We start from the raw sequence: 16,940 nt of genomic DNA, 5'->3' as shown, positions 1-16,940 counted from the left end.
GTGGGCCTCTCACTGCTGTGGCCTCTCCCGTTGCGGAGCACAGGCCCCGGACGTGCAGGCTCAGCGGCCATGGCTCACGGGCCCAGCCGCTTCGCGGCACGTGAGATCCTCCCGGACCGGGGCACAAACCCGTGTCCCCTGCATCGGCAGGCGGACTCTCAACCACTGCGCCACCAGGGAAGCCCAGTCATTTAGTTTTTTTCTTTATGATCTGTTGGTCCTTGTTCAAATATAGTTTAGGATCTGTCAAAAAATAAGCCAGTTTTTGGGAAATCAATCTCAGGTTTGATGTGACTGTTATTATCTTACTTCATTTAGTTAAATTGGCTTTAATTGAAAAAGTAACATTTTTAGAATTAGAGAAAGCTATTATACATTTTCTCCTCAGAGGAAACTTGATTGAATTGACCTCACTTCACTTGAATAAGAACAGGTTGAACCTTCTGCCTTTCTGTATTAAATGACATCTGGTGAGCTGTATGCTCTTTACATCCTCATAAAGTCCTTCACAGGAGGCCTTGAAGGACATGACTAAGTCACTGTCATCCTGGAGAACTTTCTTGCTGGAGGTATTTCTGCTACTGTTAATTGGAATAGGATGCATCGGGTGCTTTATGAAATTCACGTAAAATCTGTATCAGTACATTTCATGGATAAACGTTTGGAAAAATAATAATGCTGTCTGATGATGAGATTCTAAGTTTCTCAGCTGTTCAGAATAACCATTAAGTTATCAAAGAAGTTTGGGATTATCAAAGAAACCCTCACATTTATCAAGAGGAGTTAAAAATGCATGATAAAATCTTTACGATTTTAATTTTATTCACTAGAAGAAAAGAGCATCCCGTGGCTGATGAGATTGGGGGGATTAGAAAGGAAGGGTGGGAAATGGAAAAAAAAGAAATGAGTGCGTGGCAGTCAAGTGGTGAATCCAAGGAGAAGGGAGCTGTGTTGCTGACGTGACGAGAGGGCTGCACGCGTCTCTCACTCCTGAGAATCGCTGTGTTGTAGCCATAATCGATAACTGGGGACATGTGTCCGAGTCACCAGTGAACATGAGTTACGTTCTCTAACCTGTGTTTACTAAGGCAGGGAAATACATACTAAACTTATAAATATTTCCATTACAATAATTGTACTAAAAATACGCACAGCTGACCACTACCATTGCACCGCACTCCATACCTGGCTGTCCAGAGGACTGAATTGTTCCTGTGAGATTTTGAATCTTCTTACTGAGGAGAATATGTACATTTTTTCACAGGTTGTGCATATTGTTTGCATATGTTCTTATCATAGCAGTACACTTCAGACAGACTTCTGAGTACTGGTTTAATAGTTTGGGCTGGAAGGGTGGCAGTTACCTTTCACGCCTGTAAATGCATCAGCACTTGAACTGGTGGCCATACCTAACTTGAGTGCGGTGCAGCTCTCAGGGCCTCTCTTGTTTGCCTCCCCAGGAGAGGTTCTGGTGTTCCTGGACAGCCACTGTGAGGTGAATGTGATGTGGCTGCAGCCCCTGCTGGCTGCCATCCGGGAGGACCGGCAAATGGTGGTGTGCCCGGTGATCGACATCATCAGCGCTGACACGCTGGCCTATAGCTCGTCCCCTGTGGTGCGGGGAGGATTCAACTGGGGGCTGCACTTCAAATGGGACCTTGTTCCCCTTTCTGAGCTCGGAGGAACAGACGGAGCTACTGCACCAATAAAGTAAGATTTCTCCTGTATGTGTGAAAAATTCCCAAAAGAGGAAACATACTCAAAGATAATTCCTTTTTCTTTGCAGGAAGCAGTAGTGTTGGCTTAACTTGTTTGTCCGTTAAAAAATTTTGAGTGCTTACTGAATTTTACGTACTCTGCCAAGTCATAAGGAAAGATTTATGAAGAAGAGATTGTCCAGGCCCTCAAGGATTTATATCTTAGTGAGAAAGTCAGAAGAAGTCAACAGTATCCTGGGATAATTGTTGCATAGGATAGCCTGGGAGGACCCCCTGTGCAACACATCTTCAGTTCTTTGCTAGTGTGAGTGGTACTGTGAAGAACATTTAATACATAAGCCTTTTCTATAATTAGGGTTTTAGGATGGATTCCCACTTGTACAATTACTGAGTCATCGTATGTGAATTATTTTCAATTTTCATCCATATTCTCTCATATTATAAATCTCTTATATGTTATTTCTCATTTTTGTTTTCTTTTAAATTTCTCATGTAAATTTCAGAGACATTTGTCTGTATTTGTACTTTTTAAAGTTCTTAGACCTACTCTTTCTTTTAAACTTTTTTAACACAGCTTTTAAAAATATATATATTTATTTATTATTTGGCTGCATTGGGTCTTAGTTGCAGCATGAGGGATCTTTGTTGCGGCATGCGGGCTCCAGAGCATGTGGGCTCAGTAGTTGCAGCACACAGGCTCTCTAGTTGTGGCACACGGGTTCCAGAGCGCCTGGGCTCAGTAGTAGAGGCATGCAGGCTCTCTAGTTGTGGCGCACCGGCTCTAGAGCATACAGGCTCAGTAGTTGTGGTGTGCGGGCTTAGTTGTCCCACGGCATGTGGGATCTTAGTTCCCCAACCAGGGATCAAACCCACATCCCCTGCACTGGAAGGTGGATTCTTAACCACTGGACTACCAGGGAAGTCCCTTTTTTAAACTTTTTTTACTGTAAAAATAGCATATGTAAAAAGTATATATGTATATATGCATACGATTTAATAAATGATTATAGTGTGAACACTGTGAAACTACCACCAAGTTAAGAAATAGCACCCACATGCCCCCTGTATACCCCTCCCTGGTCACAGCCCCTGCCCTTGTCCTTAGAAGTGTCATTACCCTGACCCACTCATCATTTCCCTGCTCTCCTGGAGAGTTGTACCTCCTATGTATGATTTCTAAGTGATGTAATGTAGTCCAGTTCCCTGCTCTTGGACTTCATGTAAATGAAGCCATGGGACTCATCACTGTCTTCTTTTAGTCAATATTGCTTTAAAAGGCTCTGTGCTGCATTATATAGTTGATTCATTTTTATTGTTGTATAATATTCTGTTATACTGATGTATCATAACATTTATCCAGTTTACTGTGGGCAGGGCATTTGGGTTGTTTTCAGTGGTTTTTTTCCACCTTACAAATAGTGCTGTTGCCAGCATTCTTATTCATGGCTTCTAGCTTACAGGAGTGAAACTGCCCAGTCATAGGCGTGCCTGTCTTCACCTTTAGTTGATAACGTTTTCCCCACACCTCAGGCGACTAGAATGCAATTGGCTCCTCAGCTAGCCTTTGGGTACTTGCCAGCTTCCTTTCATCCGAACCAGACTTGGAGGGGAGGCTGACAGAGAGCTGGGCCAGCTCAGGTGGCTGAGGTGCTCTCCTGGCAGGGTGGGGTTGTCTTCTGTTCTCAGGCTTTGTGAGAGAACCTGTTGCAGTTCTTTGTGAAGTCCATGAAAAAAGCACACCCAGGCCTTCCCTGATGGCGCAGTGGTTGAGAGTCCGCCTGCCGATGCAGGGGACACGGGTTCATGCCCCGGTCCGGGAGGATCCCACATGCCGCGGAGCGGCTGGGCCCATGAGCCTGCGCGTCCGGAGCCTGTGCTCCGCAAAGGGAGAGGCAGCAACAGTGAGAGGCCCGCGTACCGCAAAAAAAAAAACAAAAAACAAAACACACCTAGCTCTCAGGTGTCTTCTAGTCTTCACATGCTTGTAACCCTTCTTCCTACCAGGGCTTTCAGTGCGGGTATCTACCCACCCTCTGCTCCCCAGCCTTGCAGGTGGGAGTTAGATGCTGGAGCACATCTCTCAGGAGAGCAGGGCTGCACCTGGGGGCTGTCGCTCTGTGTTTCTGGGCTCCACGGCTTCACGTACTGTGATTGGAGGCAGACAGGAGCACTGACCCCATTTTCAGCTTCCCTTTGCCAGCGCAAGAAGAAAGTTCCTCGGACTGTTGTTACATGTGTTCTCATTCGTAGTTGTAGGGCAGTGGCCAGTTTTTGCCTATTTCATCATCTTCATGGGTATTTGTTTTTCATTGTTTAATTTTTAATATTTTTAATCAAAAACATATATTCACGGTAGTAAATCAAACAGTACAGAACAACTTGGGATGAGCAGTGGCTGTGGCTCTAACCCTCCCCATTCTCAGTCCTTCTCCCCAGAGGCAAATTCTTTTACCCACTTTTAGTTTTGGTCTCTTCCGTTTCTTACTTCCTGAACTCTAAATTATATGCATAGTCCTCTTTTCAACATAAAACCAACTATAGACCCTCTCTGTTGGAAAAATGAAGATTTAGCTCATTTACATCACTCCCATGTTCCCTTTATTGTTGTAGGATGACTTTTTAGTTACTGTATTGGTTCCTTTTGATACTTAAAAAAAAAAAAATCTGTTTCTTGTTCCGCTGACTTTTTTTTTTTGGCTGTGTTGGGTCTTTGTTGCTGCGCGTGGGCTCTCTCTAGCTGCAACTAGCGGGGGCCCCTCCTCACTGTGGTGCACGGGCTTCTCATTGCGGTGGCTTCTCTTGTTGTAGAGCACGGGCTCTAGGTGCACGGGCTTCAGTAGTTGTGTAACGCAGGCTCAGTAGTTGTGGCATGCAAGCTCAGCAGTTGTGGCTTGCAGGCTTCAGAGTAGCAGGCTCAGTAGTTGTGGCTCATGGGCTTAGTTGCTCCGCGCCATGTGGGATCTTCCCAGACCAGGGCTTGAACCCATGTCGCCTGCATTGGCAGGCAGATTCCCAACCACTGCGCCACCAGGGAAGCCCTGTTTTGTTGACTTGACAGCATCATTTGACATTCTTCCTTGAACAGTGAGGCTATGAGCACCGCTTTCTCCTTTTTTCCACTTTTTCTCCCCTTTCGGTTGTAAGCTGTTTCACCTTTATTATATCAGGGTTGCTAACTTCTTGAGTTGGATGTTCAGATTTTTAAAATTTTCAGCCTTTTTTCTTTTCTAATACATGTATTTAAGATGATAAATTTTCTTCTAATCATGGGTTTAGCTGCATCCCACAAACTGTGATATATCATTTTTTATTGTCATTTATTTCAAAACATTTTCATTGTTATGTCTTCTCTGACCTGTAGGTTATTTAGCAGGGCATTTATTATTTTACAGGCATACGGAAACTTTACGGTCATTTAATCCTAGCTTACACTGTGGTCAGAATTTGTATTTTCTGCAGTTGTTAAAGATGAGATGCTGTATTCGTTGGGTCAAGTTTATTGTGTTGTTCAAATATTCTGTATTTTTATTAATTTTTAATTCACATGTTCTGTCAGTTATTGAAAATGGTATATTAATTTCCCACTACAATTGTGTGTCTGTTTCTCCTTGTAGTTCTTTATATATTTTCTTCATATATTTTGAGGCTGTGTTAATAGATGTGTGACAGTTTAGAATTATTAAATCTTCTGGTGATGAAGCCATTTATCATTATGATTGTATTTCATTCTGTGCTTCTAGAATAGTGTCCCTCCTGCTGTCAGTCTTCCTTTGTTCATATGTTATATGTGTCCCTGTAAGCAGCATGTAGTTGCTTTTGTTTTGTTTTTAAGCCTGTGTGGAAAACTGTCTTTTAATTAGGGCTTAGTTGATTACATTCAGTAATACTACTTACATTTTTGTGTTTATGATTACAGTGGTACTATTTGCTTTCTATCTATTCTATGTTCTTTTTTCTCTGCTCTTACTTGCTTTTGGCCTGAATTCCAATTATTCTGTTCCCAGCTGCCACCCAATATTAGACATTATAGCTTCTTACCTACTGTTCTGTTAGTGGTTACCTTAGAAAGTACAGCCTTTATACTTGACATATCAGTGTGTAATATAGATTGGTATTTTCTCCAAACAATGCAAGGATACCAGAATGTTCATACTCCAGTTATCCCCTGTCAAGTTATGTTGCTGGAATGTACACGTGTGTTTGGGGGGGGGGTGGTGTGGTGTATGTTTTTGTACTTTTGGGCCATGCCGCACGGCTTGCAGGATCTTAGTTCCCTACCCAGGGATTCATCCCGGGCCCCCTGCAGTGGAAGCTCGGAGTCCTAACCATTGGACTGCCAGGGAAGTCCCACATATGTATTTTTTTTAACCTACAAGACTTTTTTATGTAACCATTATTCATTTACGTTTACCCATATATTTCCCCTTTTATGTTACTTTTTATCCTTTCTGCATCTGCAAGCTTCCATCTAGGATTTATTTTCATTTTGACTAAAGAACACATTTTAGTATTTGTTTTGGTTGGACCTTCAGGTGATTGATTATTCCTCTCTTTCTGAAAATGTCTTTGTTTCACATTTTGTGTGTGTGTGTGTGCAGAAGGATTCACACTTATTGGTTCAACTACAGTACCTAACATTTGCTAAACATGTATTTCACACTAATTGGTCACATTTCCACAGGTTGTCAGTTCACAGAAAAGGGCCCATCCCTTGCCAGATGGCAGGGTAGGAGGTACAGAGGGCCTGGGTAGCAGAGCCCGCCAGCTATCACTTGGTCATGCAGGATTGATGGAGCCAGGTTGGCGGGCAGCCCTTGGCCGGCCCTTTGGGGACAGGGGTTCAGAGATATCCTGTTTACTCGACTCCTATACAGGACTGTGGGTAGAGGTGGGCCTCAGGTAGGTAGCCCAGGGGTAGGCTCATGGATGCACGTGCCACCAAAGCTCCTGAAGGTGGGGTCATGGGAGTTGGTGTTCCCTGTGCCTTGGATCACAGGAAGGAAATGGAGGCCTCTTCAAGGGGTTGTAGCCCTAGGCTGGACAGGTGGGAAGGACTCCCCAGACATGGTACAGACATTACAACGCAGACGCAAGCCCCTACAGCAGGCCTGGGATGGCAACACAGACAAAAACACCAACACCCCAGGGCAGGTGGGGTTTCTTTCCTGACAGAAACGTGGAAGTAGAGCAGGAGTTACAGTATTCTTTTCCCACAAGCTTCCTCAGAGAGGAATAGACCAGGACGTCACTCAAGAGGTTTTTTTTTTTTTTCCTTTTCGTGGAAATTTGAGTCAGCAATATTATCACCTATTGTAAGATATTTCAGAGAAAGAAAACAGTGGTCACCAAAGGGCAAAAATGACCCCTGGCTGGCAGGGCTGGCTCCAGGATTTGGAAGGCCAGCCTCCACCAGTAAGACAGCTTTTTTCTTGGGCTCGAAGCAAGCTCTGGCCTGATTCACAGGCTGCCACTGAATCCTGAGCAGGCTGTGGCTCAGTGGGGACTGGATTAGGCAGAGGGACCAGGCACCTTGTGAGCCGGTAGAGCCGGGGTCACTGTGCCTCATGTTGCAGGACAGCCGGAAGTCTTCAGGTCTTAAGGGAGCCCAGCTGTGGCCAAAGAGGAAGCCCCAGCGTGTTCTCTGGGGCCCCTGCCTCTGAGGTAACAGTCCAGGTCTGGCTCCCAAGACCAGAAAAGAAGCCGTTGCTTGTGGTAGCCAGGAGAGGGGTTTCTGGGGACTCTGTAATTAAATACACATCCCTGAGTTGTGGCCCTAGAAACCCTTGCCTCAAGGCTAATCAGTTTCCAGCACCTGGTGGAATGATTGCCGTTTCTTATCCTGAGACACAGATAAAACATCATTTCACAGACACTGGACATAGATGCTTCAAGCTGAGGGAAAAAGGAGGAATGATCAACTGCAAAGGCAGAGAGGGGAGTGCAGGGGGACTCTCATGGATCAAGTTGGGGAAAGTAAGAGTGGTGGGGTTTTTGTTTAGTTTTTATTTTTTTATTTATTTTATTTTTTTACTTTAAAAAAATCAAAGAAAAATTTGAAGTTTAATAAAAGGGCTGGTTTTTTGTTTGTTTCACCATTACTTTGAAGAATAATTTTACTTGATATTCAGTTCTAGACTGGCAGGTATATTCTTTCAGGACTTTGAAGGTATCATTCAAGAACCTTCGGGCTTCCACTGTTTCTGGTGAGAAGCCAACAACTGTCTAATTTTTTTTTCTTTTGAAGGTAATCTCTCATTGGCTGCTGACTTTTTTTTTTTCTGTCTTTGTCAGAAATGTTTTTCAGATGCATAAATTTGGTTTATTTATTGATAGCATCTAATTATCTGCCAAATTCTCAGTCTTGTCTTTTATGCTTGAACATATTGAACAGTTAGTCTCTGCCTGATAACTCCGTTATTTGAAACCCCTGCACATCTGTTTCTGTTGTAGATTGTTTCTCTTATTTTTTTCTTTCATGTGATTTATCTTCCTGATTGCCTGGTTATTTGTTAGTTTGCTTATTTTTGTTTAATGCTGGACATTGTATATGAAAAATTATGGAGGTACATTCATCCTGGGGCGGTGTTTTCTCCTGCAGAGACTCTGGCTTCTCTTCTGGGAGGCCGCTCAGAACACTAGACGCCACGCCCCCGGTGCGGTTCGGCCAGTGAGGTCACTGGAAGCCGCCTCAGGCTCTGGGGGGCCCATCCACGTCAGTTCTCAGGAACACAGCAGTTCTCGACTGTGGCAGGACTGACCTTTAGGGCCAGAGAGCTCTCCGTTGCGGGTGCTGCCCTGTGCGTTGCAGGGTGTTCAGCATACCTGGCCTCGACCCATCAGATGCCAGTAGCACCCCTCCCCCACGGCTGTGACAGCTAAAAATGTCTCGGGGAACCACTGGTCTAACACATGTTTGAGTCCAATTCAAAGTGAGACGTTTGTCTGCTCTCTCCTTGGCAGGCCCTGGAGCCCAGTTTTTAATCCCAGTGGCTCTGTGAGACTGTCGAAGGAATTAAATAATTCAGGTGGATTTCTGTCAACAGTAGTTATAATCAATTTTTAAAAGTACTTGTGATACTTAGAAAAGTAGCCTTCATTTGCCAGGGACTGCGATCTGGAAAATTAAGTTATGGGGCCCAGCTCATTCCCTCATAAATCAGACAAAATGTTTCATAATAGTTAATCTAGTTTCTATTAGTAATGTTCTAAAGCTGCACTGAATTTTTTAAAACAAGAACGGTAGATAATTGACTATAGAATTGATACAATAATTGTTTTCCTTTTCTAGGTCACCTACAATGGCTGGAGGATTGTTTGCCATGAACAGAAACTATTTCAGTGAACTTGGACAGTATGACAGTGGCATGGATATCTGGGGAGGAGAAAATTTAGAAATATCATTTCGGGTAAATTTGTTTTGCATGCTTGATTATTAACTGTGTGCAAGGAATATAATTTTCATCCATGATCCCATATTTTCTGTAAATTCTCTTTGACTGTCTTTATTAACAAATTGTCCTTAATGAATACTACTTTACCAAAATCTATAATGTGGATAATACCCATTCAAAATTTCAAAAGCCTATAAGAAACCTTGCATTTATTTTGTAAGAATTTAAAAGTGATAGTTGTAATGAATAGTTGGGTATGTATTAAGAAGTCTTCATGCGCATTTAATCTAGAGTTTTGTTCTTTCTTTGTCCATTTGTTAATCTTATTTGATAACCCTAGATATATATAGTTGGGGTCATCAGATTTTCCTGACTGTGCGAGCCCATCCTGGTTCGTACCTGATCTCCTGGAGAGATTATTAATAGCTCCTCATTTCACTTTCAGGAGTAGCCCACCTGATGAGATAAATGATATCAACACCTGCGTATAGATTACTGAACCCTTTATATATACCTCTAGCTGCTAAGGTTGGGCAGATGACAGCTGTGGGTGGGGTCTGTGGCTCAGCTCTGGTGATAAGACGGTCTTTGGAAAAGGCAGAAAGAGGGCAAGGGGAGAATTCAGATTTCTCTCTCTCAGCAGAGGGCCCCACTCCCTGCCTCCCATCTCCCGGTCTGCGTAACAGATTCCCCCCCATTCAGATACCCTAATACCTTGTGCATATGCCATTTCGTATTTTTGCAAATGTATTTTCCTACTTAATCTTTAGAATTTGAAAGTTGCAAGGTATAATAGATATTATTAGTTCAGTCTTTGTAGATAAGGTAATTGAGCCTCATAAAAATTGAAATAACTATATAAAGTAACTCAGTCAAGGGCAAAATTTAGACCAGAACTAAGATCTGAATCTTAATCTAGTTATTCTGCATATTTTATAAAAAAAATTTTTTTTTAAAAAATGGTGTGTGTACATTTGTATGTGTTTCATGAGAAAGTGCCTGTAGACCTGAGATTAGAGGATTGATGAGTAAGCATATTCTTTGTCCCTAAGTCCTGAAGGTCAACTTCCTTGATCTGTTCAAACAACATGTATGGTAAGTACAATTTTAGACACAGGGTAGTAAAAGAATATTACATTGTTTTAGAGTTTTGTTTCTTTTTAATCGTAAAGACAGATAATTTTTTAAAATACACACTTTGACTTTATTTTTATTTGAATAGTTATATCTAATAAGATAAAACATCTTGCAAGGTTTCACAAACACCTGTTTCATGAAAATTCGTACATCGATTTCACAGCACTGTGAGGAACCATTAACACATGTTCTGCTTCTGACCAGATCTGGATGTGTGGAGGTAAGCTCTTCATCATCCCTTGCTCTAGAGTTGGACACATTTTCCGGAAAAGGCGACCATATGGTTCTCCAGAGGGCCAGGACACCATGACACACAACTCCTTGCGGCTGGCACATGTTTGGTTGGATGAATATAAGGTGAGATTAAATCTCTCACCGAGAAGGATGGATGATAAGGCTAGTAACTCCATTGGCTTTGGTTGCTTTTCTCTCTTGCCTATTTCTGTTGAATGACCTTTGCTTTAGGGCCATCTCTTTCTGGGTTTCTTTTCTCTCTTCTCTTCACCCAGTCCTTCACTCATTTTTGTTGTGACTCCTTTTTAAATTTTCCAAGCATCTAGTCTGTGAGAGGTAGTATAGCCAGCACCAGAAGAAACTGTTTTTCAGTTTCTTTGTCCTCCTGTCCCCTCCTGTGACTCCCACAGAACCTGGCTCCTCTTCTGCTCACTGGGCTTTGCTCTGACCCAGTCCCCCTGCTTCCCCTGTCAAGACCCTGCACACATTGTATTCCTTCCCACCTCCTCTTCTGCCATATGCAACTCTCAGTATTTTCTTTGTAGTGGCTTTTTTGAGGTGTGATTCATTTAAACAAAAAAATCTATTCTCTTATTTTTCATTTTTCTTTTTTAAATTCAGGAGCAGTATTTTTCCTTAAGACCTGATCTGAGAACCAGAAGCTATGGAAATATCAGTGAGCGTGTTGAACTGAGGAAGAGGTTGAACTGTAAATCATTTAAATGGTATTTGGATAATATTTACCCAGAGATGCAGATATCTGGGCCCAATGCCAAACCCCAGCAACCCATTTTTGTCAATAGAGGGCCAAAACGCCCCAAAGTCCTCCAACGTGGAAGGGTAAGAAAGTGATCCTAGCAAGATGTATCATTAAATGTTGTGTGATATAATAAATGACATTGTAGACTTAAAATATTTAAGGATAGCCCCTGGCTTGCCTTCCATTATATTCTTTTTAGGAGAATTTCCTCTACTCAGGTGTAAGACCTTAGAAATTTTGATATCTTTGCTGTTTATATTAAGATCCTTTACCTGCCAGTGTTAAAGAGAACATGGCTTCTCTAAGTTATGTGCTGGCTTCCAAGAGGATAGCTATAAATGTGAATATACAAATAAAGGCAATGTGAGTGAGTGTAAAATTCACTTGTTAGAGACCAGTCCAAAAAGGAAAACAAAGGAGAAATGGGGCAGCTGTATACTGCTGGCCTCAGCTCTGGAACTGAGTGCAGACAGGAAGTGGAAAATGGTGGTCAGGGTCTAAGTGGTGGTACCAAGTCAGGTTTTACACCCGATGTCCTGAGCAGTCATCTGAGCTTAGCAGAAACCCATTGATCAACCACAATTCTTTAGATATTCCCTTTTGGTTCTTATAAAATTTCTTCAGTTTTATAATATCACTTCAACTTTAGATGTCTAGCCATAAAATCATACCTTTTTCTTGAATCATTTCTTAGAATTTGCTTCCTGAAAGTGTAGATATTGTAATTGTTGCCCGAATTTCCCTTTTGTGTTATAAAGAAGGCATCCCTCTCCTGGTTCTTTCACAATGCCAGCAATTCTTAAGTGGCTAGAATTAAGCCTAGAGCTTTCTCCTATCTTGTTGTTCTCGCTATCTTATAAAAGTCATCAAGGTGTTTATTATTAGGTGTTTTCTCTTTAAGTAAAAATAGGTACCAGTGTATGTCCATATAGTTGAAATCCCTTACCATTATTATTTTTGCCTTGCATATCTAATCACATTTAATATTTAAACTAATCGTTTTACTTAGACTAGATACTCTTTGCTTCTTTTATGTATCTCACCTTTGGCATTCCTATGGCATTTTTAATCTGTTTATCTCCAGTTAGGTATGTATATTATATTTAATTATGTACTGTCTGTTTGTACCTTTTGTTCTTATTTCCTGAGTTTCATTTTAAGGTTCTTCAGTGGAGAGACGGTATTTAATTTCCTTCCTCCCCTATAGTAGATTAGTAAACTTGTATCTTTAGGTAGAATTTCTACTTGACACTGCCTGCATATATTGTTAAAATTGCCTATAACCTTGAAGTCTATTGTGATACTCCTATGTGCTAAAGCTAGAATTCAGTAATAAAAAATGCTTATCCTTTTATGACCTTTAGAATCCATACCTCTGGAATAATATTTTCATATTTTCTCTAAAACCTCCTTTTCTAGCATTCTAAGGCATCTTCTGACATTGGTCTTTCTATACACACCAGCTTGTCAAGAGCAGTCTCTTCTTTTACAGCTCTACCACCTCCAGACCCACAAGTGTCTGGCAGCCCAGGGCCGCCCAAGTCAGAAGGGAGGCCTAGTAGTGCTTAAGGCATGTGACTACAGTGACCCAAATCAGGTGAGTCAGGCCTCTGGGCTCTCAGCCAGTCCATGGACAGTGTCCTTCAGTGAAGGAAAGGGAAGCTGCTGGCAGTCAGCCTGGAGGAGGGAGGGGCAGACATCAAGATTTTAATCGGACTTTTTAAAAATTACATTGTTTTGGGGTTTTTTGTGTTTTAAAATTTATTTTAATGAGGCATAGTTGATCTACAATGTTGTGTTAATTTCTGCTGTACAGCAAAGTGATTCAGTTATACATATATATATATTCTTTTCCATTATGGTTTATCACAGGGTATTGAATATCGTTCCCTGTGCTATACAGTAGGACCTCATTGTTTATCCATTCTATGTATAATCGTTTGCCTCTGCTAATCCCAAGCTCCCAATCCATCCCTCTCCCAACTCCCCTCCCCCTTGGCGACCGCAAGTCTGTTCTCTGTGTCTGTTTCGTAGATAAGTTCATTTGTGTCATATTTGAGATTCCACATATAAGTGGTATCATATGGTATTTGTCTTTCTCTTTCTGACTTCACTTAGTATGATAATCTCTGGGTCCATCCATGTTGCTACAAATGGCATTATTTCATTCTTTTTTATGGCTGAGTAGTATCCCATTATATATATGTGCCACATCTTCTTTATCCATTCATTTGTTGGTGGACATTTAGGTTGATTCCATGTCTTGGCTATTGTGAATAGTGCTGCTATGAACATTGGGGTGCAACGTATCTTTTCAAATTATGGTTTTCTCCGGATATATGCCCAAGAGTCAGATTGCTGGATCATATGGCAGCTCTATTTTAGTTTTTTGAGGAACCTCCATACTGTTTTCCATAGTGGTTGCACCAGTTTACATTCCCACCAGCAATGTAGGAGGGGTTCCCCTTTTCTCCACACTCTCTCCAGCATTTGTTATTTGTAGACTTTTTAATGATAGCAATTCTGACCAGTGTGAGGTGGTACCTCATTGTAGTTTTGATGTGCATTTCTCTTATAAGTAGCAACGTTGAGCATCTTTTCATGTGCCTGTTGGCCATCTGTATGTCTTCTTTGGAGAAATGTCTATTTAGGTCTTGTGCCCATTTTTCGATTGGGTTGTTTCTTTGTTTTGTTGTTGAGTTGTATAAGCTGTTTGTATATTTTGGAAATTAAGCCCTTGTCGGTCACATCATTTGCAAATATTTTCTCCCAGTCTGTAGGCTATCTTTTCGTTTGGCTTACGGTTTCCTTTGCTATACAAAAAGCTTGTAAGTTTGATTAGGTCCCATTTGTTTATTTTTCCGTTTTTTTTTTTTTTTTTTTTTTTTTTTTTTTTTTTTTTTTTTACCTTAGGAGACTGACCTAAGAAAACATTGGTACAATTAATGTCAGAGAATGTTTTTCCTTTGCCTATGTTCTCTTTTAGGAGTTTTATGGTGTCGTGTCTTGTTTTTAGTCTTGTGCATGGTGTGAGGGTGTGTCTAACGTCACTGATTTACATGCGGCTGTCCCAACTTTCCCAGCACCGTTTGCTGAAGTTGTTTACGCTGGGAATGATTTTAGAGATTTTAGGGATCATCTACCTAATACTGTTGTGGCCTCCTTTGTACATTTTCCCTACCTCTCGTCATTGTTTGTCATAGTAATATTTTGTTTGTTTAGAGCATTATTTGTACTTTGCAGTTACACAGAATGAATTTGAGTTATATAGAATTGAAAGCTATATGAATTTGTTAGAAATGGCAAAGGATGTGCATCTTCTTTCTGGCCCAGAACATTAAATCTGCATTGGAGGAATCAGAATATCTTTTGTAGAGTTTTCTGTGAAATTGAGTTTTCCTAACTGATTTTTAGTAGTTCATCAGAGGAAACAGCACAATTTCAATTCATGTCATTCACATAATTCGTTCTCAACTTATGTGTCCTTTCAGCGATACTAAGTGAACCTAAAAATAAGCAGAAAACAGTGCAAACTGCTTTGTATCTGATAAAATCGCATAACTAACATGGGTCTAATCTCCTGGTTGTAGTGCCTCAAGATTGCAATGCTCTAAACATGTCGTAACTAAGCAAGTGCTTCATTTACTTACGTTTCCATTTGAGCGGTGGATGGGGTCATTCAAGAATGAAAAGAACACTTGGGCCCTTTTTGGATAGAGTGTGTCCTTTGACATTTCATAGATCACATCTTATTTCTAGGAGAGTTCACGCACACTATCTAAGGTGTTAACATACTGGAAAACATGGTTTAAAGAGGGTTTTGTGCCACATCTGGGTGCGAGAGGTGTCAGTGTTGTAGACATGGAAGTGTTAAATTGTAGTGAGGTTTTGGTGGTTTAGGTTGTAGTAGGATGAGATTGGTGAAATTTGTTCCAGAAACTGTAAGAGGTTTGAGGAGATGGAGTTACACTCTCCTGTCTGTACTATGTTGTGACTGCACGGAATTGCACTTACACCCTAGCCACATGTGGCTGTTGAATTGGTAATTTTATTTCGTTTTAGTTAGTTTAAATTTCATTTCCTCAGTCACACCTGACACACTCCCAGTGCTCAGGAGCCACGTGTGGACCGGTGGCTCCTTTGTTAGACGACACAGATTATAAAACATCAGCATCTATGTTTTACTGGTGTTCTGTCATGGCGCTGATGGGGAGCCTTCTCTTCGTACCAACAGAGGCAGCAGCACACATACGTTTTGGGCCTGTAGGCAGAAGCAGTCATGAATACAATGGTTCAGAGGACACAGGACAGAACGTTCGCAACTTAGTGACAGTGCATGTGGGAGAAAAAATTTATTCATTGCACTTGGCCATTTCCGCCAGTTTCAGGCCTTTGTTCTTGACAATAATCTGAGACACACCATAAAGACAACTATCCTCAAAGATCATTTGCACATCTAAGGAGAATCCTGCTTTGGGGCCATCAATGAAATTGTAATCTCAGTGCAAATGTTCTTATGAGCCGGGAATAGAGTATAACTATTCCACAGGATGATGGGATATGACAGCTTAGGCACATCATCACTGCCCAACAGATGAGGGAAATATGAAAATCATAGCCTCATGTGTTTTCTTTGTACAGAAGGCAAGCCAGCCGCTTCACTGGGCTCCTTCAGTTCTACACAGTGTGAGAATTAACAACATTGTGTAACTGTGAAATCCTGGAATTGGGGAAGATCTACAATCTTGTGCTCAATTAAATAGTCAATTAAGTTAATTCAACCACTGCTTACATTTCTTCCTGGAATTGCACCTCACTTTCTCCTGTGTTAATTCACTCCATTTTCAGATAACTAAGCTGGTCTGTTCCTGCTGTAAGAGACCATACAAAATAAATCCATTCTTCCACAAATGTGTGAAGTGTTGTGCAAGTCTGCATTTCAGAATCTGAAGCAAAACTTGAGGTTTTGATCTTTTATTTTCTTCCTTAGATTTGGATTTATAATGAAGAGCACGAATTGGTTTTAAGTAATCTCCTTTGCCTGGATATGTCAGAAACTCGCTCATCAGACCCCCCACGACTCATGAAGTGCCATGGGTCAGGAGGATCCCAGCAGTGGACCTTTGGGGTGAGGAGACAGACGAGGCTGAGGGAGGGAGCATGGCAGAGGGACTCATATCCTGCTTACCTTGTAGAAGGTTGTTCTGAGTTTGTAGCATCCCATAAATAATCTGAAATGTTCCATGTCTCTTCTAGATTACTGTCTCTTCTTTACCATATTCTGGCAATAAGTTTTTTAACTTAAAGCAAGTAACTGGTGGTATGTTTTTCTTGCCACCGCTTTATTTTCAGAGGAATAATCGGCTGTACCAGGTGTCAGTTGGACAGTGCCTGAGAGTGGTCGATCCACTGAGTCACAGAGGCTTTGTCGCCATGGCCATCTGTGATGGCTCCTCCTCACAGCAGTGGCATTTGGAAGGTTAGGGTGGATGCTGTGGCTGGAACGGTGATTTGTCCTGCTTGTCCTCAACATGGAGACGCCTGGGACACTAGCAGAGGTGAGACAGCAGCCACAGTAGAGGTCGCAGCCCCGAGTGACCACGGGAGGTGAAGAAGTCTGGTTCACCAAGAGGTTCAGGTCATTTGTCAACTGCTGTTAAGGAATTTCTTACGGTAGGAAACTAGAATGCAGTTTTAACT

The 16,940-nt window shown here is 41.6% G+C and overlaps 1 protein-coding gene across 1 annotated transcript in view; it reads left to right on the top strand.

Annotated features, from left to right (window-relative positions):
• GALNT11 (polypeptide N-acetylgalactosaminyltransferase 11) overlaps positions 1 to 16,762 on the top strand; it is a 26,567-nt gene extending 9,805 nt beyond the window's left edge. The window contains exons 5-11 of the mRNA XM_007469802.1: positions 1,461 to 1,710; positions 9,007 to 9,124; positions 10,451 to 10,603; positions 11,102 to 11,320; positions 12,733 to 12,837; positions 16,231 to 16,368; positions 16,593 to 16,762. Of these exons, the coding sequence (XP_007469864.1) occupies positions 1,461 to 1,710; positions 9,007 to 9,124; positions 10,451 to 10,603; positions 11,102 to 11,320; positions 12,733 to 12,837; positions 16,231 to 16,368; positions 16,593 to 16,724 (1,115 nt within the window). The 3' untranslated portion in view covers positions 16,725 to 16,762. The remainder of the gene's footprint in view (positions 1 to 1,460; positions 1,711 to 9,006; positions 9,125 to 10,450; positions 10,604 to 11,101; positions 11,321 to 12,732; positions 12,838 to 16,230; positions 16,369 to 16,592) is intronic.
• The last annotated feature ends 178 nt before the right edge of the window (positions 16,763 to 16,940 follow it).

The sequence above is a fragment of the Lipotes vexillifer genome, unplaced genomic scaffold, assembly GCF_000442215.2.
Source record: "Lipotes vexillifer unplaced genomic scaffold, Lipotes_vexillifer_v1.1 scaffold472, whole genome shotgun sequence".
NCBI classification, from domain to species: Eukaryota; Metazoa; Chordata; class Mammalia; order Artiodactyla; family Lipotidae; genus Lipotes; species Lipotes vexillifer.
This window is presented reverse-complemented; position numbering and strand designations above follow the sequence as displayed.